Below are 19,688 nucleotides of genomic sequence, written 5' to 3'. Positions count from 1 at the left end.
CTTCCATTCCCTCGGCACACTAGGCTAGAAGCTGTGCCTCAGGTCATGTGCAGGTAGGCTGTAAGCTTTACCCACCAGGTAGCAGGCAGAGAAGGGGAAATTGCCCACAGGGTGACACACAGAAAGCAAGAATCCAGGCTGCCTTGATTTTTGACTCAGCTACCTGGGGACAGTGGGTAAGAAGCAAGCTTGGAAGGGGAGGGACTTCCATTTAGTACTGTCAAGCATGAGGTGCAATGCCGTAAGTCAGGAAGCAAGTGGAGGTATTAAGGTACAGTGTGAGGCAGGAGCCCATGGGAGATACCACACCACAGAGAACAGCAGGGTCCTTCCTGGTGTCAGAATGGGGGTGGGATCCTCGCATATGGACGACAACACCCAGGGAGAGGTGATGGAGAAAGGAGAGGGCAGAAGAACCCTGGGTAAGGATGGTGGTGGTGAGATTTTGTGATATAATTATTGTCCCGAGTTCAGAGTAGAAGTTCTGTAACTTTGAAATGTCTGGTAGATATTGGGAAAAGCACACTGGGACACTGCAGGGAACCAGTGAACCAGGAGGCTGCAGGTTGGTGGGGAAGTCTCTTGGAAGGACAATGGCGTATCTGGGAGCAAGCAAGCTCCCCGTTTGTGTCAAGGATGCATCATCCTCATGTGCAGAAAAACAAGCCAGGGAAACAGGAGCATTTTCAAAGGAGCCTCAGACTTTAATTATCCTCCTCATCTTTCTGGAAGAAAAAACATGTCAATCTGAGTGTTTCTGTCCTCCCCTCCCGCCGCATTCTGCCTCACAGCACCAAAACAAATGCTGAGATGATTACACCGCAGCATGTGAGAGGGAGAAAGTCACGTTCTACGGGGGCTGTGTTGTGCCGAGAGCTTGCTCTCAGCGTTGCACTGAGGCAGCCTGAAGTCCCCCTGCAGGGGATCAGTTCAGCCTGGTGAGTAAAGCACACAACACTGGGGAAGCATCCTGGCAGTCCGTCCGCATGGCAGAATACACAGTCTTGGGCCCTGTGCAGTGATGACAGGTGAATATCAAAGTCCTAGTGGATGGGCCTGAGCACCTTCCTGTGGGAGAATTACTGTGAAAGACTATGTGCACACTGTGGCTGCTGCTGCCCCTAGACTACCTTTCTCCCCTCTAAAGTTAATCCAAATTATCATTGCTTCCAGAACAAGCCACAAACCCAATCCTCTAGGCATCAATCACCACCGCAACCCACCCACCCATCACTTATCTGGAAACTCCTCTCAGGAGCAAAGCATGCCTTTGGTATTTGGAAGAGCTTCTTTTCTTGACTTCTTCAGTCCCCTATTCCTTTGCTTCCTTCCTCTTATCTGCTCTGTCCCTACCCTCAGGAGACAAGGGGCTCTTTAGGGACCTGCTCTTCTCTGGATTGGTCTCCTTGTCTGTGCCTTCTGCTCAGGAGTGAGCTGCTCAACTACAGGTCAAAGCAGCCACTGAGCTGACCTTTACTTTCTAGGATGGTAGGTTCAGAGTGAATGTCAGAGTGTCCTGTTGGCTTTGGTCACTCGTGCCTCACCTTTGCTTCTTATCCTTCCACTCCCCAGTTCTCTGTGTGTTGCAGCCACACTGGCTTCTTTTGCTGTCCCTTGACAATGCCAGGCACACCGCTGCTTGCAGGTCTCTGCACTTGCCTAGCCATCCCCTCCTAGACAGTGGTAGGGCTGGTTTCCTCATGTCCTTCCAGTCTTTGCACACCTGTGCCCTCACTGAGCTGGAGCACAGGGTGGGGTATGTTCACTACACAGTCTGCAGAGTCTAGAGTAGTGCCAAAAAATACTTGGTGAGTGAATGAAGAAGACACCCTGGTTCAAGGGAGCAGGAGCCGGAAGTTGGAACTGATTCTAAAAATGAGTTGCCTTTCCACTCCTGCTGCTCATGTTTCCTTGCGAGGGAGCAAGACTTTCTTGGATACGAGACCATTCCTCGTCCATCTGCTGCCCCGGATGTGTTCCACGTGTACCACAAAGGTGCTGATGGAGAGCACCAAATACTCTTCCCTTCTGGGGTTTTTTTTTTTTTTTTTTAATAAAATCACTCACAGAAATGGTTCATCATCAATAACAGCCACAGGCTTGACTGGAAGGACATCATGGGCTTATCGTTCAGCTGGATTAAAGATGTTTAAAGTAATCTCCTTGTATTCAACAAAGGAGCTTTTTGAGAACCCCAGAGAGAATGTGAAGTTGCACCTGCAGTCCCCTACACCTCCATGGAGGGAGGCGCATCATTCCCCCGAAAGCTCAGTCTGTGCTACTATGGAGAAGGCACTGGCATCTATCTTTGCCTCTGGGGATACCTGAGTTCAGTTAGGCCCTAGGCTTAGAGCTGCGTATGATCGTTGCAGTTCACATGCTTGGTGGGAAAATGAGTGGAACTGGGGAAAACTGATGTGCAGCTAGAAGTTGCAGCTTACTGAGATGAAGAGCAGAAGGGTTGCCATGGGAGTGGATACCCTTACAAGGGGGCCTCACTGAGGAGACAATAGGATACGAAACCAACCCTGAACTTAGTGAGGTTGGAAGTACCTTCTAGTAGCCGTTGGGAAGCACATGGCAGGAGCTGGTCAAGGACCATGACCATGGCTATCAACCGGGGCACCTAGAGTCCTGACTATGTGGTCATAGTCCTGGCTTTTGGGTCATAGACTCTACTAAGCTACCTAGAGTTTACCAGCTCCTGGGGAGAGAGAGGTTCTACTCAATGGCTGCTTGTTGAGTTCCTGTTGGATGCAGTAAGAGAATTGCGAGAGATGACTCAGAATCTCAGATAGGCACCCTGCTAGACACCCTCCCAACCTTCATCCCCTGGGATGAAGACCAATGCCCACACTTATCTCTTAGAGGCCTTTTAGTATCACTTTGCCTGGGCTTCACTCTTTTAGTTCCTTTAGCATGTCCTACACTTTCCTATTTCCTTTGTCTGGAGATCTCCCGTACCTGGAATTGCCACCCATCTTTTGTCCCTCCTCTTAAAGGTGCATTTTTCAAACAGGACTTCCCAGGGTACCCAAGCAACCTTGGTGTGTTGCCCAGAGCCAGTGTCCTGAAGTTTACCATAATCTACCTAGGTGGTTGTTGAATCTGCTGCTTAAAATGTCCCTACCTAGCTGGAGACAGGTGGCACCATCTCTTTTACATGATTCTGTTTCCTGACACCTGTTCAGTAGCTCACCCACTGTTGCCTGAACCCTGGGTCCCCGGCTGGGTCGGACAGACTGTGAGGTGCTGGGCAGACAGAGGTGTTCTGTGAGAGCAGGGGACTATCCATGGAAACACCAGAAGAGGCTGGATTTTGGCTAGGTCCTTCCTGAATAAGAAATTTGGATTCTACAGGTGGGCATTTTCATTGGAGAAACCACTTAAAAAGAGGTAGAAAGAGCCATAGCTTGGGATAGGGAAAAATCAGGGTTCCAACCCATCTCCTGGCTGGCTAGAGGAAGTTACTTTCCCTCTCTGGAATTCAATCTCCCTTTTGGTTTATGAAGGAATGCAAATACATGGCACGGGTTTCCCCATCTCAGCCCCTGGCATTCATCTCTCCTGCTTGTGAGGCTGAACACAGCTTCAGAATGGTCGCCAACACCACGTTCCAGGCCACCATTACCAACAGGTAGGAGATGGTGATTGAGAGAAGCCCGTTTGGCAGGCTCAGACTGGGTGAAGAGCATTCTGGGTGGCCTGGATGAACATGTGGTGAGAGGGGAGAGAGAGAGAGGGCCCCTTGGAGCAGAGGTCAGCAGCACAAGGCACTGTCATCAGAAAAGAGGGGCCCAGTGGGTAATGCCAATGTGAGAACTGATCCTGGGGCTGGAGCAAGGGAATGGTGAGGAGTGTGGCCAACCGGGGTAAGTGAGAGTGTTTGTCTTGAATGAAAGGATTTAGAACACCCCTGTCTTACTCCACTTCCTCTTTCCTAGCCTCCCCTCTGTCCTGTCCCCGGAGTAGGTGGGTAAGTAAAAACAGTCTTGAGGCTAGGATCTTCTCGGCCAGCCTATAGCTTTTTTAGCCCTGTTGGCTTTATCGGGGAATTGAAATCTACGGGAGACCCCAGTCGGCCAGACCCACTGGCTTTCATCTCGTGGCTTCGACTGCCTTTTACCAACAGACCCAGAAGGGGTAGGAGTGGAGGGAAGGCTTAGGTCTCTGGAAGGGGTCCATTTCACTCTGGGTGATTATGGTGAGGGAGAGAGGTGACCTGTTTACAGCTACTATTAGTCATCGCTCTTGTGATGTCTCATGTACACTTATCAGTTTCAATTCCTTAGATTTTCAGAAAGGCATCACTTTCCAGTGGGGGAAATTTGTGTCATGATTACACACACACACACACACACACACACACACACACACACTCCTCCTTTCTCAGTATTAATCACCTTCTCCTATAATTAGTACCTAAAATGTCAAAAGAGAAGGAAGTAATTAACAGGAGTATCCAGTGCAGCCAGTCCCGCTGCCAGGCCCTGGGACTGTTCTGAGCACTTTTGGGAATCAGAAGCCTTCGTTCTAATTGAAAGATCCTTAACTACACCCAAGAGCTGGCCGGTGGCCAGGGGCGCGGGGCTGAGGGAGGCAGCGTGTGGAGATGCCTCCTTCCCCACCTGCAGTAGACCTGATTCCTGACCCTGTGTAGGTGGGCAAGGCCGCTCAGTGAGCAGCAGGGCTCGCAGATCGCTTTTAACTCCTGACTAAATTTACACAACATTCCTGTCAGGTGACACAAGTATCTCCATTTTACAGAAGAGAAAAGTTGAGAGTTTCCCCACAACTGGTGACTAATCAAGAGAGCAGAAGAGTTGAACTTCGGTCTGGTTCTAAAGCTTTGCTCTTTTCTGGAACTCTGAAATCCAGTTCCCAGCTCTGCTCTGGGTTCTTCTTCCCACCTTTACCTCCTTTTGACAGCTGAAGGCAAGAGCAAAGACTCCAGCACGCGCTTGGGAGGTGGAGCCGGGGGAGCATAGCGCCCCGCCCAGCTCCAATATCAGCCAATGGCAACGCGGCATCCGCAGTCTTTCGGCCAGTCAGGCAGAGCTCCCCGCCCCCATCCCCCTTCTCCTTCGCCCTCCCTCTTTGCTTTCCCTTTGGCTCCACCGAGCTTGACAGAGCGGAAAGTCCCTTCAGCTGGCGCCGGGCGGGCAGCCATTGGAGGAAGGTCTGTCACAAGGAGGCCCAATCAGGGCGCGCGTAGGAAGGCCTCTCGGGCTGCGATTGGCAGGCACGGCGGTTGCCCTCTCCGCCCCCGCTCCCTCCCTCCGTCTTGGGCGGTTCGGAGGCGGGGCAGGTGGGGGCGGGCCCAGGTAGCAGGTTCGGCTGCGCGGGGGCTCGCGCGTCGGAGGTAAATACTGGGGCGGTGGGTGTGGGGCGCCGGAGCCGGCCCGGGACGCGGGCCTGGCTGGCTGAGCGGCGGGCTACGTCCGGCCGCCCGAGGTGAGCGAGTGAGCGGGCCAGCCGAGTGGCCGGCGGCCCAGTCCCCTCAGGCGCTCGTCCCCGGCCTCAGGGCGCTTGGAGCCGCGTCGGTGACCGTCGGGCCTCGGCGCCGGCCCGTTAGCTGCCCTAACCCAGGAGGTGCTGAGCCCTCTGACGTCAGCCCGGGCTCCCACACCCAGGGGCTCCGCTTTTGGCCGTGCATTCCCAGAAGGGATCGATCCTAAGTGGTGGCAGCGTGGTCGCTGTCGCTTTGGACCCCCCTCCGGAGATTGGGGGTGAGGACAGTACGGGACGCAGACTGCTTCTTTGCCCGCTGCCCCCTTAGAGACGGGGAAACTGGGGCAGGCCCCCCATCCCGCCTGGCTGCGGTGGGCCCCGGGTCGCTGCAGCTCCCTTTGGGATGGAGGCGGCGAGGGAGAGGGGAGGGAGAGGGGAGCGCTTGGATAGGGCTGATTTGGAGGTACTTGGAGATGCCGTCCAGGAAGCACAGTCGGGGTTCTGACCTCCGTAATGGCGTGTTCTGCTTTTTCTTTCAGTTTCCCCTTTCCAGGTTCAGGATGGTTTTGTCCAACAACCCGGAGTTCTGTAGTTGAAAGGTGCGCCCTATTGCGACAGGTATTCTGCCCCCCCCCCCCCTTCCATCCTGTTAACCCTGTGGTGGAGGAAATCGTGGTGATGAAGGAAGATGGTGTTTGTGAGTTGGGTGCTCCTCTGGGTCAGCTGCTGGGCTATTCATGTGCTTGGCATCTTTACTGTGCCACCCCCTGGCATTTGCGTGTTTTAGGCTGGTTGTCATCGGGCGGCTGTGGAGCTTGTTGACCTGCAGATGCTTCGCCCCCACTCTCCCTGCCACTTTGCCCCGTTTCCTCTGGAAAGTTGTCGCCCTAGCTAAAGAGCATTCCTCTTGGGCTTGGAGTCAGGGCCAATTCAGATGATGCATTTTGCATCCCACGGCTTCAGGAAAGAAAAAAAAAAAACCCAAAAAACAAAACAAAACAACAACAACAAAAAACTGGCCAGCAGGGACGGGGCGGGGGGTTGGGATGTGGTGGTTTTCTGCATGCTGCCCTCAGTCCCCAAGCCCATTGAATGGCCCAAAGAATTGAGCCTGCCATTCCCCCACTGAGTAGTGGGTGGTTTGGAATTGGGACAGCAATTGGGGGGGGGGAGGAGGGAATAAGTTGTTGCAAATTCCTGTTGGAGTTCTTGTTGTCTGAATGTTGATAACTGCCAGAACCTTCCTTAATGAACTGCTACAGAATTTCATGGTGCCCTTGTTCGGAGGCCTGCCTTTGGATGATAGGGCCAGGGCGCTTTATATATAGATACCAGCCATGATTTCTGTGGTCTGGGTGCCTGCGAGTGCTGTGGTTGTGTTTGATTTAAGGAAGTGTTTAGCACAAGAAGAGAGAAGGCTGATTGTCTTCATCTGCTGTTTTGTTCCTGATTTTCACACAGCAATCTTACATTTCTGGGTTATATAAAATTCCTAAGTGTGAGGCTTTAGGAAGCTAGTTTCCAACGAGTCTTGAAGCAACTTGGTTTCTTAATTACGAAATTCTCCTCATTTGTTTTCTTCTTCCCTGTGTAATAAAGAAATGGTGTGAGAATTGACCTTGGCTTTGTTGAGCCAGTCGTAGTCTAGAGAATCAAGCTGTAGCCATAAATCACTGAATACCTCCATCTCCCTTCCTTTTTCCTTTTAAACCTGGAAGACGATTTTCTATACTTAAAAACAGGCTGAGGAAGGGGGAGTTTGGGCTTTCACTCTAGAGGTAGGCAGAAATTTTCCATTTGTTTCTCAGGTGTCGAATGCCCCCTGGCAGGCTGTGGTCTGGGCTCTGGCAGGTGTGTAGGGAATTCCGGTAGGGAGTGTGTTGCTTGGCTCACCTCCAGTGAAATAGCAGCGTTTCTCCTTTTTCTGACAGGAACATGTAGGTGAGAGAGTCAGGTTATATATATATATTTGGTCATCTAATAAATCCTCCTTGTTTTAGGCACTGTGTCCTCATGCCCCAAGTTACTCAATGGGGAACCTTAAACTCAAGTTCCTTTTCCGGTCCTGGGATCTCTGTATTCCTCTTCTAGAGCTGATTAAAGCTGTAACAACCTGCTCCTTTAGTGAGAGATGCTCCTTCCTAAGAGAGTCGTCATTCCAGCTCTCCAGAGTCTGATCTTCCTAACCTCTTTGCCGTTTATATAATTATATGATTAGGGGCAGTATTTCCACGTTGCAAGTTTAATTTGAATTTGGATAGCATCCTGTGGTTTTTGGGACAGGTAGGATATCTCAGGAGATACAAAAAGTTCTTGAATTACACCTGCCTTTGTGAGGTTATTAGGAACGGTAAAACCTGATAACACTGCAGAATGAACGTGACACTGGATCTTCCGGCTAGGTTAACCATCGTGAGTTTTGGATAGCTAATGATGTGCCTTTGTGCTATGTATTCTTTGTTTGCTTATCAGTTTACTTACTTTAGAACATAACATTCTCTCCTTTAAATTTTTTTAAAGATTTATTTTATTTTTTATTGGAAAGTCAGATATTCAGAGAGGAGGAGAGACAGAGAGGAAGATCTTCCATCTGTTGATTCACTCCCCAAGTGGCTGCCACAGCCAGAGTTGCGCTGATCTGAAGCTAGGAGCCAGGAGCTTCTTCTGGGTTTCCCACACGGGTGCAGGGTCCCAAGGCTTTGGGCCGTCCTCTTCTGCTTTCCCAGGCCACAAGCAGGGAGCTGGATGGGAAGCGGGGCCTCTGACATTAGAACCTGTGCTCATATGGGATCCTGGTGTGCCTCTTCTTTAATATTTCCTTTTTGTGTGTAAAGCTTAATTTTTGATCTATTTTCCATTGCATTCATGGGAAAGTGGTACAATGTTTGTGCCTTGCAGGGTTCATCTTGATTTAATGACTTTAATCTCAATCCATTCAGTTCCCCTCTACCAGCATCCGAACCCTCAGGAAGCTCAGGTAACGAGATGTTTTGAAAGCCAGGTGGCCCTGTTTCGTGTTCAGGGTTGACCAAAGGCAGGCCTTTTGTTCTGCATGGTTTTAGGTTTAAGTATATTATTATATTCCTACTCTGTGGTAATCTTCATTGGTACTTTAAGTGATTACAGGGATATCAGTGGTTAATGTGGCCTGAAATCAGATAGTATTTGGCCGGGTCTTTTGTGACATGTTCACTCACACAGTTGATTCGACCTGCAGAGCAGTGAGAGAGGCCAGTGAAAGTGACTCCCTGCCTTTGACCCTCTCCCCCTGCCCCGACACCTGCCCTCCCCTGACTTTGGATTTGGCCGTGCTGTCTTGTCCTTGTGTTTCTGCTCTAGTGATCTTTCCCGAGAGGCAGAAGCTAAGTGCACATGGGGTGACGTGTTGAAGGCAGCTGGCGTGAACAAACCTTAAGTCTTCTCTCAGTTGTAGTGTCTAAGCCTGGTCCCAGTGCATAAAATTCCTAAACCCACAAACCAACTCTCCTGGTTGATAAAGAACTCATTTACAATGTGAGTTCAATCTTTCCTGGGTCTTCAGTCAGGTTTTCGTGCTTGGAGTTTAAGACTTGAAGTTTTTTACTTTATTTTCATTTGAAAGGCAGATTCAGAGAGAGAGAGAGAGAGGTATCTTCCATCCATTGGTTCACTCCCCAAAGGGCCGCCATGCTGGAGCTGGGCAGATCTGAAGCTAGGAGATAGGAGCTTCTAGTTTTCCTACATGGGTGTAGGGGCCTAAGGGCTTGTACCATCATCTGCTGCTTTCTCAGGCCTTAAGCAGGAAGCTGGATTAGAAGTGCAGCATCTGGGACACAAACTGGCACCCATGTGGGATGCTGGTATTTGCAGTTAGAAGATTAACCTATTGTGCCCTGGTGCCAGGCCCAGAGCTCTCAACTCTTGTGACTATTCTGCTTGTAAGAAGAATGCTGGGACTAGTTCTAGTGAAAGTGTGTGTTAGCTTTTTTTTTTTTTTTTTTTTTTTTTGCTGTAATGATGCTATTTTAAGAATATTAATGGTCATTAAATCTATCATCTAGTATGTCCCTAGACTAGAACCATTAGTTCCCTGTTCGGCTTTTATCAGTTGCAATGAAGATAATCCATTTTTAATAGGATAGTTTCAAACCTATTTTTACTGCGGTCTTTCTAAAAGAGGGAAGACCACATCCTTTTTATTTTGGGGTAATATGTTTTAAATATTTTATAACTTTTGCTTCGGCCATTCAAGTTGTCTAACGTGATCCGTTGCTTAGATGTTGAGCCCAAGCTTGTTCTCATGGAGTTAATGCAAGTTAAAAAAAAAAAAAAGCCACAGCTCCTTGTTTGGCTCCCTTTAGAATATGCTTCATAAAAACTGCTTTTGCTCCCAACCTTTTAAAAACCAATTAGTTATGTCAATTTTTACCAGAGACTATCTTCCTTGAATAACTTACAAAAAGCAGTTTTATAATTAAATTCATTTACTATGTCATGTCCTACTGCATTGCATATAGTAGTCTGGTTTTGTCGACAGAATATTCTATTAACACTCAATTCTTATTTTAAATTGTGACATGGAGAACCAACACAGTGGGAAGTGTTGCCCTCTAAATAATTATTAAGATTCAAGGCAGTTTCTGATTTTAATATTGAAAATATTTTTTTTAGGAGTTGAAAAGTATTTCTTTTCAAAATGCTGATGGAATTGCTTTGACTGGTAATTTGTAATTGTCAGCCAAAAAGCGTAAATTATTATTTCAAATGGAACCAAAGCACCGGCTCTCTTTTTTTAGAAGTTACTTTTTGTCTATCAGAACCTTCTCAGAATGATCAAAATTATGTTTGTGCAGTAAAGCTTCTGTACCTTCCCTCCTCACGATCCTCTCAGAATTTAGGTTATTTCTCTTCTCTGTTATTGCTGCTTTGTTTGTTTTTCAAAGCACACACATGTACTTCATCATGTGGCTTCTCAGAACTAGGTAGAGGCGGTAAGTTGGTAAGCAACAAAGCCCTAAAAAGGAGTCAAAAGCATACTACAGGAAACCACAGAAAATGGCTGATTGCAAGAGAAAACTCGACTGTGGCTGTGGAGGAAGCAGACCCAGAGCTCAGGCAGCGTCATGTACAGCCCATGCACAGAGTGACAGCACATGCACATGGCACCGTGTGTATTCATAATGAAAACTCAGTGACCAAGAACAAAGAAGGCTGCTTTAAAAAGCATCCGGGTGAAAAATGCCAAACACATCCTATTGGTGCTTTAAAAGAGCAGATCCAAGTCCTGAGGTTGTGGAGTGGGCCGCTCCTACGACAACAAGGGTTACATGCTGCTAAAATTGAGGTTTCCACAGGTGCCTTATGTAAGAGCAAATCGGAGAGAAATTGATGCTGTGCCTGCTGAAGTAGACAGTGCCCTCAAGTGGCACTAAGGCAAACCCATTACAGCAAGACACAAGGCATCACTGCCTGCTGGCTTTGCCTCTGTTCTCGTTGCATGTTGCCCATGTTGGTCAGAAGGGGTGCCAGGCTCAGCCTGTCTTGAGCAGGTCCCATGCTGACTTATCAGGGAATGGCCTTTTACTGTAGGGGGAGAAGCTTAGTAGGCAGTAGTTTTTCCCAGAATAATGATTCCCCTGTGTATAGACTTGCCAGTTGGTTTCATCATTAAATTAAATTCTGAAACTTAAAATTTGGTTTGCTTGGTCTTAGGAGTGTTTTATATTATAGGACTAGGCTAGGTAAATAGGCTCGTGCTGTCAGTTGCTGCCATTGCTCAAAATAATGGAAGTGGGTGCCTCTGGCTGAGAGGAGGTGGGAATGAACCCTGCACCTGGACACCAGAAAGCCACGTACTCCCTTCAGAGAATGCATGGCACCTCACGTTTTCTAAAAAATAATTAAAATAGTGACGTCTCAGTTTGAACAAGTTGTGTAGCTTTAAACCATCAGTTCAAGTAAGGTTGAGAATGTAGCTGCTGAATTGTGAAAGATTATTATTGTTGTAAAGTCAAATGCAAATTTGAAGCTGAAAGGAAATAAAAGTTATGGCATTAAGACATTCCATAGTTACAATCAGTATCTGCAACTCAATATATTTGTGTTGCAATTGTATGCCCTTTGTTACACAGTTCAAGACCAGATGTCTGAAAATTTTCTTCATAAAAATTTGAAAATATTTTTAAATTATTGTATTTATTTGAAAGCGAAAGAGAGAAAGAATTACCCAGCTGCTGGTTCACTCAGCAGCCAGAGATGGACTAGGCTGAAGCCAGGAGCCTGGCCCTCAGTCCTGATCTTCCATGTACGTATTAGGGACCCAGCTGTTTGCTGCTAGGGTGAGCACTTGCTCAAAGCTGCCACCAGAGTGATGCTGGAACTCAAAGTTTGGCCCTGTTAAGAGATGCACATGTGCCTAGCAGTCTTATTTATTTTTAAACACTTATTTATTTTTATTGGAAAGGCAGATCTGCAGAGAGAAAGAGAGATAGAAAGAACTTGCACCTGCTGTTTGACTCCCCAAAAGGCCACTGTGGCCAGAGCTGAACCAATCCGAAGCCAGGATCATCTTCTAGGTCTCCCGTGTGGCTGCAGGGTTCCAAGGCTTCGGGCTATCATCTACTGCTTTCCCAGGGCACAAGCAGGAAGCTGGAAGGGAAGTGGAACAACCAAGATACAATTGGTGGCCATATGGGATGCCAGAGCTTGCAGGCCATCGTGCTGCCCACTCGACCCCCGTGGAGTCTTTATGGCCATACCCCATGCCTGCAGCCCAAACTGTCTTTTGATATAATCAGGCCGAGTAGCTCGTATTTGTGATTGTGAGACATCAGATGTTGGTATGATGAATGTGATTAACATTTACCTCAGACAAAATATACAAGATTAAGAAAATGAAATTGAGTCAGAGATGAAATGTTCCCTTATCAGAAGATGGCATACACATAAATGAGTTGTGGTTACAGCTTCTGAATGTGATTTTATGATGTTTTTATTGATACAGATATTAAGCACTATCTTAGATAACTTTTTACGTATCCTGTTCTGAAATGATAGCCTTTTTGAATTGTAAGATTAATGTGTACTGTGCTTAAGAATAGCAGCCTATCTATTAAATTAGACAAAAATCCATTACCATTGCTCCTTTTTCAAGCTAAAAAAATGTCAGAGTATGTGTATTTTTAAAGGTCATCTTCGAAATTTTTGCTGGAATCCGATTATACATCTCAGTGCCTTATAAACATGATTGTCTTCGGGAATGTTTTACTACTGCATTTCCTGTACCTACAGTAGATATGAACAATGTATATATTTTTGGAAATATTTTGTGTAAGCGCATGTTTACTGGTCAAATAAGATTTTTAGGTCGCACAGAATGCAGCGTGAATTTTCCTTCTGCTTCCTCCCCAGGCGTCTGGATTTCTGCCCTCTTACAGCATGGACACCAAGTTGCTCTGCACGTGCCTGGGGACTGCCAGTGAATTCAACTATTGTGGCTTCACCATAAACTTACGAGTAGTCCCATTTTTTTCTGAGTTACTGTTTTAAAGTGAATATCACAATGAGTTCAGGCTTATGGGGCCAAGAAAAAGTCCCTTCATCCTACTGGGAAGAGCGAATTTTTTATTTGCTTCTTCAGGAATGCAGCGTCACAGACAAGCAAACGCAGAAGCTCCTCAAAGTCCCGAAGGGGAGTATAGGACAGTACGTCCAAGACCGCTCCTTGGGCCACGCGAGGATCCCTTCTGCCAAAAGCAAGAAAAATCAGATCGGATTAAAAATCCTAGAGCCACCCCATGCTGTTCTCTTTGTGGATGAGAAGGACGTTGTGGAAATCAATGAGAAGTTCACAGAGTTACTCTTGGCGATTACCAATTGTGAGGAGAGGTTCAGCCTGTTTAAGAACAGGAGCAGACTCAGTAAAGGCCTCCAGATCGACGTGGGCTGCCCTGTGAAGGTGCAGCTGCGATCCGGGGAAGAGAAGTTTCCTGGAGTCGTGCGGTTCAGGGGACCCCTGTTAGCAGAGAGGACAGTGTCGGGGATCTTTTTCGGCGTAGAATTGCTGGTAAGATGGAGAAACCGTCTCAGCAACCCGGTGTGTCTGTGGCTCTCCGTGTGTCTGTATGCACTTACACATATCTGTCTCTTGCCTCTTCAGGAATGCAGCATCACAAGTGTGAGATAATATTTGATGTTCATCATCTTTAGGATCTGTTTTAAAAATCATAGATTTATTTTGGCTTTATTTCAAAAGCAGGGAAACTGAGAGCGAGGGAATGATAATCTACCAGCTGCTGGTTCACTCCCCAGATGGCTACAGCAGATGGGGCTGTGCCAGTCCTGGAGGCTGGACCTCCGTCTGAGCCTCCCACAGGAGCAGCGGAGGCTGAAGCACTTGGGCTGTCATCTGCTGCCTCCCAGGATGTACGTGACAGGAAGCTGGCTTGGAAAGCACAGTGGCCAGGGCTTGAACCAGGCACTCTGATATGGGCCCTCCAAGTGGCAACTTAACCCCACTGTGCCAAATGCCTTAATTATGAACTGACTTGATATAAAGGTGATGCCTGAAATTTTTAGAAAAACTGCCTACTACGTTGGGAATATACACATACAAATGAGTCATAGTTATTACAGATTTTCATAGAAATTTTGACATTGTGGGGCTGGCACCATGACTCAATTGGCTAATCCTCTGCCTGCAAGCACTGGCATCCCATATAAGTGTCAGTTCTTGTCCTAGTTGCTCCACTTCCTATCCAGCCCCTTGCTTTGGCCTGGGAAAGCCACAGAGGATGGCCCAAGGTCTTGAGACTCTACACCCATGTGGGAGACCCGGAGGAAACTCCGGGCTCCTGGCTTTGGATTGGCTCAGCTCTGCCCGTTGCAGCCATTTGGGGAGTGAACCAGCAGATGGTAGATCTTTGTCCCTCTCTTTGTAAATCTGTCTTTCCAATAAAAATAAAAATAAATCTTTAAGAAAAGATTTTAACATTGCTTGTATTAAAATAAAATGTTATCAGCTCTAATCAGTTAAAAATTATTAGCTCGTGGTATTATTATCCACAGATTTCTCAGTTCTTTTTAATCTATGTGAATAAGTAAAGACAGTTTAGATAGGAGAGTTAAAAAAAGTAAGTTACAGTGATTTAAACTTGCTTATAGCTATCCCTGGTAATATATATTAAAACTATCTTAGAAGTTATTTCTGCTGGAAAGAGACTCAAGAACTCAGTAATTTATTTCCAGGGTTAATATTAATCTTCAAGAACTTAAAAGTCAATTATATTTTGACAGTCTTGCAAATAGAATTTCATGCCTTGTTTGCTTTCTGATTTAATTATTAAAGAAGTGATTGTAGGACAGTAGGGGTTTTGAATCCCAGTTATGTCATTTGCTAGGTGGGTTGCCAGGTTGCTTAAGCAACATACTTAACTTCACTAAATCTGCCTCCTCAGTTGTAGAATGACAACCGTCCTCACATGCGATATATTTCTTGTACATTGATAGGAGATTTCACACAGTGGCTGGCATAGAGTAAGTGTTTAAGAAATGGACAACATTACTGTTATTTTAAAATAAAATTTACTATTGGGATGAAAGCAGTCTTTGAAATACATGTTGAGTAGAGTCCAGCTCATAACAGAATTATGATTTAAAAATATCAGATCAGTACCTGGTAGAGCTTCTTCCTTAAAAAAAAAAATCCTAAAGCCCATAGCAATGGTTAATAATGGTTAATTTCATTTAACAGTTATTTAGAATTCTTTTTCAGATCGAGTTACCTGAAATCCCTCAAATGGATCATCTTTCTGTGTCTGTGTATCTTTTCCCTCTTTCTCTCTCACTTTGGAAACTAGGAAGAAGGTCGTGGCCAAGGTTTCACCGATGGGTTATATCAAGGCAAACAGTTATTTCAATGTGATGAAGACTGCGGAGTGTTTGTTGCCTTGGACAAGCTAGAAATCCTCGAAGATGACGACAACGGACTGGAAAGTGATTACGCAGGTCCAGTGGACACAATGCAGGTTGAACTCCCCCCTTTGGAAATCAACTCCAGAGTTTCTCTGAAAGTTGGAGAAACTATAGAATCCGGAACGGTTATATTCTGTGATGTCTTGCCAGGAAAAGAAAGCTTAGGATATTTTGTTGGTGTGGACATGGTAAGAAACTTTTGGATTACATTATCTTTGTGAATATATGTGTTAACATATGACCAATTTAGGAACAAACTGAACACTTTGAATATTTAAAGTGGACTAATATGGAGGACTTTAGAGAACATATTTTAATTTATCTTTGGTAGAAGAACATTGAAATGAGGCAGGCGGCTGGATGTAGAATTGTATTTTTTTTTTCTTCTGGTTTGAAGAACCCAAAATAATGTTCCGAGGCTTTAAATTTGCCGAAGTGTGGCTGAACAGTAGACAGCAGTGATGGCAACAACACCTAAAGTGCTAAGTGTTGTGTGATGTCTTTCTTGGATGTGTTTTTTATTTGTAACCCTTGTTTCTCTTTTTGTAATGTTTCACAAAATTTTGTTGACTGGTCTGATTTTAATGATTATGTAAAATCATTTACAGAAAATACACGAGAGGAGGAAAAACTACATGTTTTTAAGCAATAGTTTGAGTTTTAGGGTATCATTCATTAAGATTGTTTTTATTGTGGTAACGTATATGTCGTATAAACTTTACTGTCTGGACCATTATTTTGAAGTCTAGAAGTGCTAAGTACATTCTCATAGTTGTGTTGTAAGTGCCATCTACTCTAGAACTTTTTCATCATCCATATTGAAATTTTACCTAGGAAGCCTAACCGCTCACTCTTCTTACCCCTGGTAAACCACTCTTTTGTGAACACTTTTCTTTTTTTTTTTTTTAATGTGTACTTATTTTCATCTGTTTGAAAGGCTGTGAGTGAGAGAAAGATCTACTGCAGATTCACTCACCAAATGCCAGATTGAATCCAGGAGCCAGAAGCTCCATCTGGGTCTTGCACACTTGAACTTCCTCCCCTACCACATATGCCATTTGGCTCAGGTCCCAAACTTAGCAAAGCTGTTTATGCCTTTCCTTCCTTAGATAGGATCTAGGGATCATGTTGCTGCCCTAGGATGGGCTGCATGGAGGTTTGTCCTGCCAGACTCACCCTCTCTCTGTCGCTCCAGTAAAGCAATAGTTTGAGTTTTAGGGTATCATTCATTAAGATTGTTTTTATTGTGGTAAGCTATATGTCGTATAAACTTTACTGTCTGGACCATTATTTTGAAGTCTAGAAGTGCTAAGTACATTCTCATAGTTGTGTTGTAAGTGCCATCTACTCTAGAACTTTTTCATCATCCATATTGAAATTTTACCTAGGAAGCCTAACCGCTCACTCTTCTTACCCCTGGTAAACCACTCTTTTGTGAATACTTTTCTTTTTTTTTTTTTAATGTGTACTTATTTTCATCTGTTTGAAAGGCTGTGAGTGAGAGAAAGATCTACTGCAGATTCACTCACCAAATGCCAGATTGAATCCAGGAGCCAGAAGCTCCATCTGGGTCTTGCACACTTGAACTTCCTCCCCTACCACACACCATTTGGCTCAGGTCCCAAACTTAGCAAAGCTGTTTATGCCTTTCCTTCCTTAGATAGGATCTAGGGATCATGTTGCTGCCCTAGGATGGGCTGCATGGAGGTTTGTCCTGCCAGACTCACCCTCTCTCTGTCGCTCCAGTAGCTGCTTTCCACTCCTGAAGAGGGAAGATATGGCCAATGTAGTTTTTCTCATCCACTCCTGTCTCCAGGGACATTTCATGGCTGAACATCTTGGGAGTCAGGGCAGTTGTGTAATGCCACACAGTGCACTGTGCTAGTTGGTACTACATTGAACCATAATGAAATATGCAAGTCTGTTTTGGAGAAGAAATTCTTTTTTTTTTTTTTTTTTGCTTTTCAATTTATTCAATTTATTTGCATCCATAGTGATTTTTTTATTATTAATTACATTGCATTATGTGACACAGTTTCATAGGCTCTGGGATTACCCCAACCCCTCCCCATATGTTTCCCCAATGGTAGATTCTCCACCTTTTTGCAGTATTACAGTTCAAATCCAGTCTTGCTTCTTTCATTGCAAGCATATACCAAGCATGGAGTCCAGCATCTTATTATCCAGATAAATTCAGTGGTTTCTTGGGGAGACCATCTTTGGTCTGAAGGCAGAGCTGGCAGAATATCATCCCGATCAAGTAAAAGCCACAATATAACATCAACAGTAATTTACAACATTATGGAATTAATTGACATGGTATTGAGTAACCAATATGTTAAAAAATGCAAGTTCTTAACCACATCCTGTAACTACTTCATTGACATTTCAATTTTAATTTATATACAACTGGATTCTTTACACCTTAAAATGGCTATAGGGTACTATTCAGCTGTCTTGTGTCTATTTTCATTTTAGTATTTAGCAGTTCACAGTGTTGAAGCATAATTTTGCTGAAGTTGGCAGATTTTAGGGTAGTCTAAACTGGCTTATAACTCTAACAAGGCATATGTCAACAGTTGAAGTGCAGAACAGTTTTAGGAGGGGTGTGCAGAGAAATCTTCAATACCCTAGTGAGGAGTAACTAATCTTTGTGTCCTACCTAGTTAGGCATGTGTGAGTCCACGCTGACTGTTTCCCGTCTGATTCTAAGCTTTCCTCGTTGTTCTCTGTCTATCCTAATTTGTGTGGAGAAGAAATTCTTGCATGCTCTTAAAATGACAAAAGAACAATTGAAAGATAGACTTTCTGTATGTGGAAAGTCATATGAAAGTTCAGATTGTCAGAGTAATCAGAGCAAGCAAAGGCTAATTAAGGACAGGTTTCTGAGTGAAATATTAATATATCTTCCTATGCAAGACAGTGTCTTCAACTTCAGATGGGTGTTACTCCTGAGAATAAAAAAAAGTATTCTTTGTCTTATGGGTTTATAATGAATTTGATTTTTCCTGCAAAGCAAAATAAATGAATAAGCAAACAAAATTTGAATTTTTTTTTAAAGATTTATTTTTATTTCATTTTTATTGGAAAGGCGGATATACAGAGAGGAGAGACAGAGAGGAAGATCTTCCATCTGATGATTCACTCCCCAAGTGAGCGCAACGGGCCGATACTATGCCAATCCGAAGCCAGGAGCCTCTTCCGGGTCTCCCACGTGGGTGCAGGGTCCCAAAGCTTTGGGCCGTCCTCGACTGCTTTCCCAGGCCATAGGCAGGGAGCTGGAAAGGAAGCGGGGCTGCCAGGATTAGAACTGGCGCCCATATGGGATCCCGGGCGTGCAAGGCGAGGACCTTTAACCACTTGCGCCACTGCGCCGGGCCCAACAAAATTTGAATGTTTATTTCTAATTTATTCTTGAAGGCAAGCTAGTTAAAATTTACCTGTGTAAAATATTTTAGAGGACCAGACCCGGTTTGATGGCTCAGTGGCTAAATCATTGTGTTGCAAGTGCCGGGATCCTGTATGGGTGCCAGTCTGTGCCCGAGCTGCTCTGCTTCCCTTCCAGCTCCTTCTTGGTGGTCTGGAAAAGCAGATGATGGCCCAAAGGCCTTGGAACACTGCACCTATGTGGGAGACCTGGAAAAAGCTCCTGGCTCCTGGCTTCAGATCAGCTCAGCTCTGGCTCTTGCAGCTGCTTGGGGAGTGAACCAGCAGATGGAAGAACTTTGTGTTTCTCCTCTTTGTAAATCTGTCTTTCCAATAAAAATAAATGAATCTTTAAAATAATATTCTAAAGGACTGTTCTAGAGAAAACAGAGACTTTCTGTTTTTCTTGAGGAAGTTTTTAAGGCTTCTGTTGTCTTTGCTTTCCAGGATAACCCTATTGGCAACTGGGATGGGAGGTTTGACGGAGTCCAGCTGTGCAGCTTTGCCAGCGTGGAGAGCACCCTTCTCCTGCACATTAATGACATCATCCCAGGTGGGTCTTGTGTAGTGTCAAATGTGTATTATGTTAGGATGTAAGTGTCTACGCTTCATGGAACGTTTTTTTTTTTTTTGAAATTTTGCTTCAGTATTATGGAATTACTAAATGGAATGCGCTTCCACTTTCCAGAAATATATGAACGTGAGGAAGTGTTTATACACTATCATTCTTTTTGTTTCTTTGACCATTATCCATGTTGAAGGGAGGAAGGAAACCCTGTTTGATAAGGAGAAAGGTCAGAGAATGTAATAAACTGTTACCTGTTTAAGTAAGAGTTTGGTTTAAGTGAGAAGCCTTAAAG

At 45.2% G+C, this 19,688-nt stretch overlaps 1 protein-coding gene across 6 annotated transcripts in view; it reads left to right on the top strand.

Annotated features, from left to right (window-relative positions):
* Window positions 1-5,304: 5,304 nt before the first annotated feature.
* The window catches only part of CYLD (CYLD lysine 63 deubiquitinase), a 59,208-nt gene continuing 44,824 nt past the window's right edge, over window positions 5,305-19,688 (top strand). For 3 of the 6 annotated variants that reach the window (XM_040982724.1, XM_040982722.1, XM_040982719.1), the window contains exons 1-5: window positions 5,362-5,454; window positions 5,991-6,069; window positions 12,841-13,495; window positions 15,288-15,590; window positions 19,276-19,381. In XM_040982724.1, coding sequence (XP_040838658.1) covers window positions 12,992-13,495; window positions 15,288-15,590; window positions 19,276-19,381 — 913 coding nt within the window. In that variant the 5' untranslated portion in view covers window positions 5,362-5,454; window positions 5,991-6,069; window positions 12,841-12,991. Of the gene's footprint in view, window positions 5,455-5,990; window positions 6,070-12,840; window positions 13,496-15,287; window positions 15,591-19,275; window positions 19,382-19,688 lie in introns of all 6 variants that reach the window. The other 3 variants (XM_040982723.1, XM_040982720.1, XM_040982721.1) reach the window with 3 other exon arrangements.

This window comes from Ochotona curzoniae, unplaced genomic scaffold (genome assembly GCF_017591425.1).
Source record: "Ochotona curzoniae isolate NIBS_2020 unplaced genomic scaffold, NIBS_Ocur_1.0 contig_3622, whole genome shotgun sequence".
Classification (NCBI taxonomy): Eukaryota; Metazoa; Chordata; class Mammalia; order Lagomorpha; family Ochotonidae; genus Ochotona; species Ochotona curzoniae.
This window is presented reverse-complemented; position numbering and strand designations above follow the sequence as displayed.